Source organism: Furipterus horrens, unplaced genomic scaffold, assembly GCF_987537825.1.
Source record: "Furipterus horrens unplaced genomic scaffold, mFurHor1.1.pri manual_scaffold_5, whole genome shotgun sequence".
NCBI classification, from domain to species: domain Eukaryota; kingdom Metazoa; phylum Chordata; class Mammalia; order Chiroptera; family Furipteridae; genus Furipterus; species Furipterus horrens.
The window spans coordinates 126,049,016-126,057,475 of NW_028327175.1; the positions used below are offsets into that span (position 1 = coordinate 126,049,016).

The following is an 8,460-nucleotide window of genomic DNA, read 5'->3' on the forward strand; positions in this document are numbered from 1 at the left end:
TAAAGGTAAACATACTGTGTCAACTTTGTTAATTTGCTTTAACATGGTGTTGGGGGAACAGGGGTGGGGGGATTATGCACTGAGAACAGACATATCACCTATATGATATTCCTACCAAAAAGGTCTACCTGGATCTAATCACACAAAAACAACCTGACAAATCCCAACTGAAACTTGCAAACATGACTAGTCTGAACTATTCCAAAATGTCAGTGTCATGAAAAGGAAAGAAAATGACAAGGAACTGCTCCTGATGTAAGGAATTACAGACAAGTCAACTAAATGCAGCCCTAGATTCTAAAAAACTGAGGGAAAACATATTTAAAAAGACCTTGTTGTGACAACTGGAAAAATCTGAATGTGGACCCAAGAGTCAGTAACAAAGTTAACTGACTTTCCAATGCATGATAATTACTTGTTGTTATGTAGAATGGCCTTGTTCCTGGGAAATACATGTTGTTTAGGAGTGACATGGAGTGACAAAACTAATGTGGCAAATAGCAATAATCAGTAAATATAGGTAGAGATACAGGTGTTCTTTGCACCATTCTTGCTTCTTTGCTTAGGGTTAGAATGATTTATTTTTTATTGTGAATGGCAGGACATTTTTTTTTTTTTTTGGGGGGGGGTGAGAGATGTGTCTGAGCACATACTTACTTTAGCCTTTGCAACGACAGGCAAGACTTTTGAGGTCATCATAAAACACAAGTGTAAATGACTTTACCTCATACTTGTAGACTGATGTCAGATGCCAAAGGTTACAGAATGGCACTCAGATTTTTTCATGATGTTTTTATTTAAATTTTCCAGAAAGCTGTTACGTATTTTAAAGTTAAACTTAAGAGTTTGAGATTCATTTATTCTATCAACTGACTTATTGCACAGCTGCTAAAGTAAGCAAGAAAGAAACCTATCAATATGAATTTGCCGGCCTATAAACTGTATCACAAGAAAGCAACAGGAAAGCTTAACAAAATTAGATGTTTTTTGTTTTTCCAGATAGATTGATGAATTGCAGGAGCAGGGTCCACCCTACCTAAGGAAGACTTAATGCCCTGGTTTATGTCTGTTGTTCCTCGTCTTTTCTCATTTAGCATTTGTCCCAGGCAAAAGTATCACAAATAAAAATGTCCCAGTTTAGATGCTACATTATATGGTACTATAGCATCGCTAACAATTTTTCTAATATTATGGTATTTAATAGTTGGTTTAGAAAAAACAGCTTAACATGAAACATCTAGCTTCTACTTCAGACAATAGGCCCTACATTATGGTAAATTCATTACTGGAATGGGCACAAAATATAGAGAAAAATTGTTCTTACATTTTTAAAAAGAAAGGAGAAACCAAAGTTATCTTATTTTCTATTGTGCAATGTAAAATAAAATACTGCATAGTTGGAAGAACCCTACAGTGAGAGTCAAAAAGCCTGTCACTTGTTAAGAGAATATAAGCCTAAGTTGCCAGCTCTATCTCAACCACAGCTTTCTCATTTGTAAAATGAAGGGATCAGAATGCTGACTGGGCTCTACCTAATGTAATGAACCAGCTCTAAATACTCAGTTAATTTCATGGCTTTGGCCTTCAAATATATTTTAATTAGATGAGCTGACTTAGATTTTTTTGTACCTAGAAAATGCAATTTATCATCTTCTCTCTCCAAACTCCTATTTCTGTTCTGACCCCTATTCTGTTCAGAGGCTGGGTCAATTTTCCATTCACCCAAGATCGAGAGGCATGTGTACTCCTCTCACAACTCATCCCACTTCCTCAGTACATGACACTCCTACCTTTTCTATCACCACTTCGATTCAGGTCTTCATCACCTCTTGCCTAGATAACTAGTTATCATTATTCTATCACTTCATTACTTTGCTGGAAGTACATAATAGCAGCCTACTATCTAAAGATTTATGCAAAAAGTCCTCAATCTGACATTAAGAACCTCTCCCTCTGCCCCCACCCATATATGCCAATCCAACTGAACTGCTTACTGCTATTTCAAAATTCCATGTACTTTCTGGATTGTACACCTTACTCCTGCTATGCTTACACTGCTCTTCTCTCTGTCTTTCAAAATTGATCCCATTCTTCCAAGTTCAGTTCCAATCATGATCACCCCCACCTAGACATTACAGTTCCCTCTTTTGAATGTCGATGATACTGACATAAAGATACAATTTTAATGGCCAACGGTGAAGATAGTTTACCTAGGGTGGTAAACTAAATTTATCTCTTGTGCCGATTTTGTTGATCTGGCACTGGCAACCTGGCACACTGTTTTGAGGACTTGTAACTCTTAGCAGAGGAAAAGGAGAATGGCAAGAAAACTCTAAAATTCAGAGACTATAGCTGCCAACCCGGGGGTCCACACAATGGAATTTGCACTCCCATGGTACTAAAAGATGTTCAGATTAATTTAACATTTAAAGACTTAACATTAATGTGGTTATCTTCAGGAAATACAAAGGCCTAGATAGAACAGCGGTTTTCGACTGAGGGTGATTTGGGGACCCCTGCCCAGGAGGCACGTGGTAGTATCTGAAGACATTTCTCAATGTCACAACGAGGTGGAGAGTATTACTGGCAGATACTAACAGTCTACAATACATAGGGCAGACATTACAATAAAAAACTAATCCGGTCCAATGTCAACAATGCACAGGTTCAAATTTCTCAAGATGAAGCATGTCTCTAATCAGAGACTATAGTCTGAAGCCTGACAGCTTCCCAAATTACCAGTGGTGTGGCCTCCTGAAAGTTACTTAACTATTTTGTACCACTAAGTCTTCTGTAAAACCGGAGTAATAATTGCACCTACCTCACAGAGTATTCCAAGAATCAGATGAATCCATTTTTAGTATTTGGGAAAGTATACCAGGCAGATATAAGCATTCAATAAATTTAGCTACTTTCATTCCTCTCCTCTCTAGGACCTAGTCTTGCATTTGGAACAGAGAAGATACTCAAGAAATGTTTACCAAATGAATAATTCCTGAAATTCCTGGGGAGGGTACAAATGGGTAAAGAGAGATACGTGCTCCTTACTTGGGAAAAAGGAAGAATATAAAGCTAAAGCTGAAAGGAAGCACTTGCCTAACTAACCACATCTCTCCTTCCATGGAACACTTTAATCCTTTAGGAAATAGCCCGCTGTCTCAGTCCTTAGGACACACTGCCCTAAAACCTCCTTAATACTTGCTTTTCCTTTTCGTCCCTTCTGACCAACTGAAGACCCTCAAGAATATGAATGAGATGGTATTTTCTTTGGACCGCTACCATCATCTACGCTATGTTAGTTAGTTACATACTTATACAGGCTTTCCATGGCCAGGGAAAACACCTGACTTCTTTTTATATAAACCAAGGGGTCTAGAGACCTTAGTTATTTTCTGGCCCACACCTGTAAGTGAATTGCCAAGAGTCAAGGTCATATTTTAAGTGACAGAGTTGGGATTCAAACTCTGACACATAGCTGACACAGAGACTTCAAATTCTGAGTACAATCACATATTAAAATTATACCTGTGGTAGAGATCACTTTTTAAGTCCCAGAACAACTCTGTAAGAATTATACTGATAGTTACCTGACAAAACAAAAATGGAGAGAAATAGGCCCAAACTCCAAGCTCCTTTTTGCTGCTGAAATTACACCTTAGGAACTCCATCTGTTTTGAATCTTAACATTTCCTTAACAGCTTTTGACAACAAAACTTATTTAAAAGTCCAACAAACTGTTAAGGCAGTGAAGTCAGGCTTAATTTCCTTTATATGGTCCCATAATTATTTTGAGTAACAAAAAATCTCTTATTTGGTAAGATAATGATGCCCACCGTTTCAGAAACTGAACGGAATCTTTGACGATCACCTTAACAGATTCCTATCGCAAAAACTCAAAGACCAGCAATTTGAAATGATTCCATATGGTAAAAAAAAAAAAAAAAAAAAAAAAGGCAATTTGGGTTGCGTGTAAACAACTCAGCATAAACCTAAAAGTTAAAATCATCAAGCACAAACTACATTAAGATCTGAGGCAGGAGAAATTTTATTTTATTCTGTTCGAGCAAAAGAAAGCTTCTCACTAGAAGTTTCTCTGAATGTCCCAAAACAGCAAAAGAAAGCAGCGAATAAGAAAGGAAAAGACTGTAAGGCAGGAAATGTGGAAAAAAACATTAAATACAAGGCAATGCTTTGATGCTTAAGCAATTACAGCCCAATAAAGCTAAACACGTCCATAAAGGCATCGTTTAAAAAACAAAAAACTTCCTCTGTGGTGATGATTTAAGTTAGCATTGCAAAAGTACTCCGGCCCAGTAAGAAGAATAAACACTTAGTGGGAACGAATTTTTAATTATTTTACCAGCCTATAAAAGAAACGTAGACAGGAATGTAGTTTCAAAAGAAAACAAAACGCAGGCTCTGCTTCGTAAAGTTCAAGGGCAAATCTGTTCCCAGTGCAGCACTGACTTCAGTGTTGAAAAAAATGTGAACACATAGTATCTCTTTATAAAGACAACAATTTGAGTTACAAAGTAATAACGGGGAAGCCGGAACAGTTTGACAGCCCGTCATAAGGGCCGTCTCAATCATGAGTCACACAATGCCTGCACACCTGTAACAGTGATTAATGCACAACTCCCTAATTAAACTCTAAAAGGGTGAGAATGTTTTAACTAAGTTTACAAGAATCGCCTTTAGCTGCCTCCCCCCGCGCACCCCCGAAGAAAGGCACACGCGCGTAATCACGCGCATCTCCGCATCCCTCCTTCCACGGTTCCCCGCGGCCCGGCTGCCGGGAAAGAAAATGACTCGGGGAGCCTGGGAACCGGAGCGCGGGCCAGAGTGGGAGCACGCGATTAACGGGCAGCAGGCGGCAAGCGCGCCCGTCTTACCTTCTAAGATTCCTCTCTACGTCTTTGGTAGCTTTAGCTTCCAATTCTCTGAAACAGAAAGAAAAAGGAAAAGAAGGTCGCGCGTGAAACGGAGCTGCTGCAGTGGAGGCCAGCGGCCGCGGCCGGGAGGAGGGGGGGTCGGGGCCGAGGCTGCGGGGCTGTCGCCTGACTGCGGTCAGGAAGGGCCAGACTGCAGACCCCCAGCCTAGCCCAGCCCCAGCGGCCCCTGGGCTCCCGCCCGCGTCCCCGCCCAGGCCTGAGTTCCTGGGGATGCCCCGCTCGCCGCCACCCATGGTGGCGGGCCCTGCGGCAGCACCCGAGGACCGTCCCGCCGGAGGGAGGCCCGTGTGTCCCTCACCTCATGTGTGTAAAGTGCACGAGCGAGTGGGGCGCGGTGAGTGAGGCTGCGAGACTCAAGCCCTCAGCGGCGCCGCGGGGACAAGCCCAGACCGCCACGCCAGCGCCATTTTCTACACCGACCCGCCGCCGCCGCCGCCGCCACCGCAGGCCCTAGGCCGGAAGTGAACGCTCAGCTCCACAACTTCTTCCGGGGCGCCGCGGTCAGCGGTCTCAAGATGGACGCCCTAGCAACTGGACTAGCAGCTTGAACAGGCTCATGGCAACGGCCAAGCGCGGCGCGTGGCCTCCCGCCAGGCCTCTAGGTGGTGGGGCGAGTAGGGAGGGGGCGGTGGTAGCCGCCAAGACGCCCCGCAGGGTGCTGGGGGCCCATAGAGCCCGGGCTCCAGTTTGTGTCGCAGCGCACGCTCCGATCTGACTAGAATTCTTCCCTCTTCCCCCTTCTCCTTAGCTGCGACAGGAGTTCCCTTTCCTGCCGCCCGGCCCCTCCCCCACCGAATTTTAAACACACACACACGGCCCCTCCCCCACCGAGTTTCACACACACACCGCAGCACCACAACCAGCTCCCAGCCTACCCAGTTGGCGCGCGCGCAAATCTAAACTGCAAATTCTGTCCCCGCAGCAGCCTGATGAGCCCAAGCGGTGGTGATTATGTTTGACCTTGAGCCTTGAACCGGTTATTTAATCTCTGCTCTTCAGTTCTGTCCTCGGGTAAGAAATGCATACCCGAGTGAGAATCGGAGGTTTAAAAAAGGTTTTTTCCACCTAATCTGACAGACCCTTGGACTCAGCCGTTGCATTTGCACGGGTTTCTGTCCAGAAAGTAATCTTTAATATCTACAAATATTTCACCACCCAGATATGAAGTCCTGGCATTGAGGATGGTGGTGAAACATTGTAAACGGCCAAAATGTCCAACATGATGAGGGAGTAGTAAAAACTGAAAGACTGGTATTTCTAAGGACTCCAATTTTCAACCTTTTTAATCTCCTAGCACACATAAACTAATTACTAAAATTCTGCAGCACCCCCCTGTTGTGGAGCAATTGCGAGAACCAAACGGTCAGAGACAATCAAATTAGAATTTAAAGAGCCTTTATTAGCTGGCCAGCGACTGCCCACCTGTCCACAAGCCGGACTTAGGTGGACAACCCCGACCTTAGGGATTGGGGGGTTTATAAAGTATTTCAGGTGCATTCTTGTTCCTGCAGGTGCAGAAACTTGGACAGAAATACAGCTTGTATAGACAAAAATTTCCCACTATTCCCAGGTCATTGCTCAAAGGAAAAGGTCACTGCTATTCCCTAAGTCATTGCTCAAAGGAACAGGTCACTGCTCAAAGGAATAACAGTTAGGTCAAGTTCCTTGTTCTGCTTGGTCGGAGCATGCAACCGTGGGTGTCTGGTTCCCGGGACCCAAGTTCAGCTTATTACCCTACTGGCTGGACATCTAAGAAATACCCTTTAACAACCCCCTCAATTTTTTTTACCTCTTTGACCAAGAAAAAAAAGTATAATTTTGATTAATTCACCTGAGATAGCTGTTGTCTTTTTTTTTAATCTGACATCCCAAGAGAAAAATAGGTTGGTGCCCCTGACCAAATAGTCAGGTATTGCACGTTAAAAAAATTCTGGCACACTCCTGGCACACTAGTGTGCCTGTTGTGGCAAGGCGTAACCACCTGGGGAAAATAGTTACAATAAGTGAAAAGTCAGGTTCCAAGGGAGCTCACACCAAAGGAACATACAATATTTGAGATGCTACTTATGTAGACACAATAAGATACATACGTGTAGTTATAGCGAGAAAAGAAATGCACATGTAGGTAGATACAAGGTAGAGACAAATCAACAGATTGGTAGATATACAATATACACACAGGTAAATACAATTAGATACATACATTCGTGTGCATTCTCTTACAACACTTGTTTTCCTAATCTGAAAATGATTCTTCCTCTGTGCTTAAAATCCATTCTTAATTCTCAGAAAGAAGGGATTTCTTTCTTATCCATTTTCCTCTTTTTTTAAAACTAGGTCCTTCCACTGAGTTTAAAACATGCCCAAACCTCTTCCATTATAAGGAAATAAAACCACCCCTGACTGCCCAGGTCCTATCCTCTCTCAGGGAGATGTGTAATAAAAACTTAAAGAATAAATGAATATGTGAATGCACAAAGTGTCCTAAAGCATGTGCATCAAAATGTTTATTTTCTACTCTTATCAACATTTGCACAGCTGTCAAGATTTGCTTTCTTTTTTTCTTTGAATTAGACTTAGCTTTGAATAAGTCAGTGGTTCTTAATTGGGGCAATGTGTCCCCTCCTCCCAAGGGACATTTAGCAATGTCCAGTTTTTGTTGTCACAACTGCATGCTGCTGATATCTAGTAGGTAGAGGCCAGGGATTCTGCTAAACATCCTACAAGGCACAGGACAGTCCCCACAACACAAGAATATCCGAATTGAAGTGCCAATAGCACTCAAGGCTGAGAAACCCTGGAACTAATTCCCAGCCTTAGGGAAGCCAAGAAGATACGAGTTCTTTAAGATTTTTTTCAGTGTGGTTTTTATATCCTATATGATACCTCCAGAGTTACATAATGAACTCATGCTAACTACTTTTTAAATTATCTCTTACTTAAGTTTGGTGTATAGCAGTAGCCCAAAGACGCATGACAACACACTGTAAGACCAGAACTGATTCCTTAGCAGGAACCTACTAAAGGATCTTCTCTTGTTATCTATCCTTTTTCTTTACTAAATAGTCTCTATTGAATATTTTCTATCACCATATAAACATGTTCTAGTGACTTCCACTAAAAAAAAAAAAAAACGCACACATATACACACAAAAGAAAACAAAACAAAACAAAACAAAACAAAACTTGTTGATGCCCATTCCTCTCCAGCTCCATTTTTCTGCTCTCCTTCCCAGCAAACTGAGGGTGGGGAAAAAAAAGTATTCCACACAAGCTGCTTGCAGTTGCTCACCTCCCTTTCCAATCCACTCTAACCTGACATCCCTGCTCCTACTGTTACAGAATGGGGGTCTCCAAAAATCCCCAAAGCCTGTGGGTTGGGGGATGGAGAAAAGAAAACAGCTTTTAAGATGTTTTAAATGCCTGTGGCTAGTGGCTAGTGTCTTTGTTACACAAATGGCTTTGATACTTCCAAGGCCCCAGGAAGATGGGAGGAGTTTTTGGACCA

At 42.4% G+C, this 8,460-nt stretch overlaps 1 protein-coding gene across 1 annotated transcript in view; it reads right to left on the minus strand.

Moving 5' to 3' along the window:
• TNRC6A (trinucleotide repeat containing adaptor 6A) overlaps positions 1-7,167 on the minus strand; it is a 106,865-nt gene extending 99,698 nt beyond the window's left edge. Inside the window, exons 1-3 of the mRNA XM_090279391.1 lie at positions 7,156-7,167; positions 5,251-5,402; positions 4,893-4,940 (exon numbers count right to left, since the gene is read on the minus strand). Of these exons, the coding sequence (XP_090135517.1) occupies positions 4,893-4,940; positions 5,251-5,402; positions 7,156-7,167 (212 nt within the window). The remainder of the gene's footprint in view (positions 1-4,892; positions 4,941-5,250; positions 5,403-7,155) is intronic.
• Positions 7,168-8,460: the final 1,293 nt, after the last annotated feature.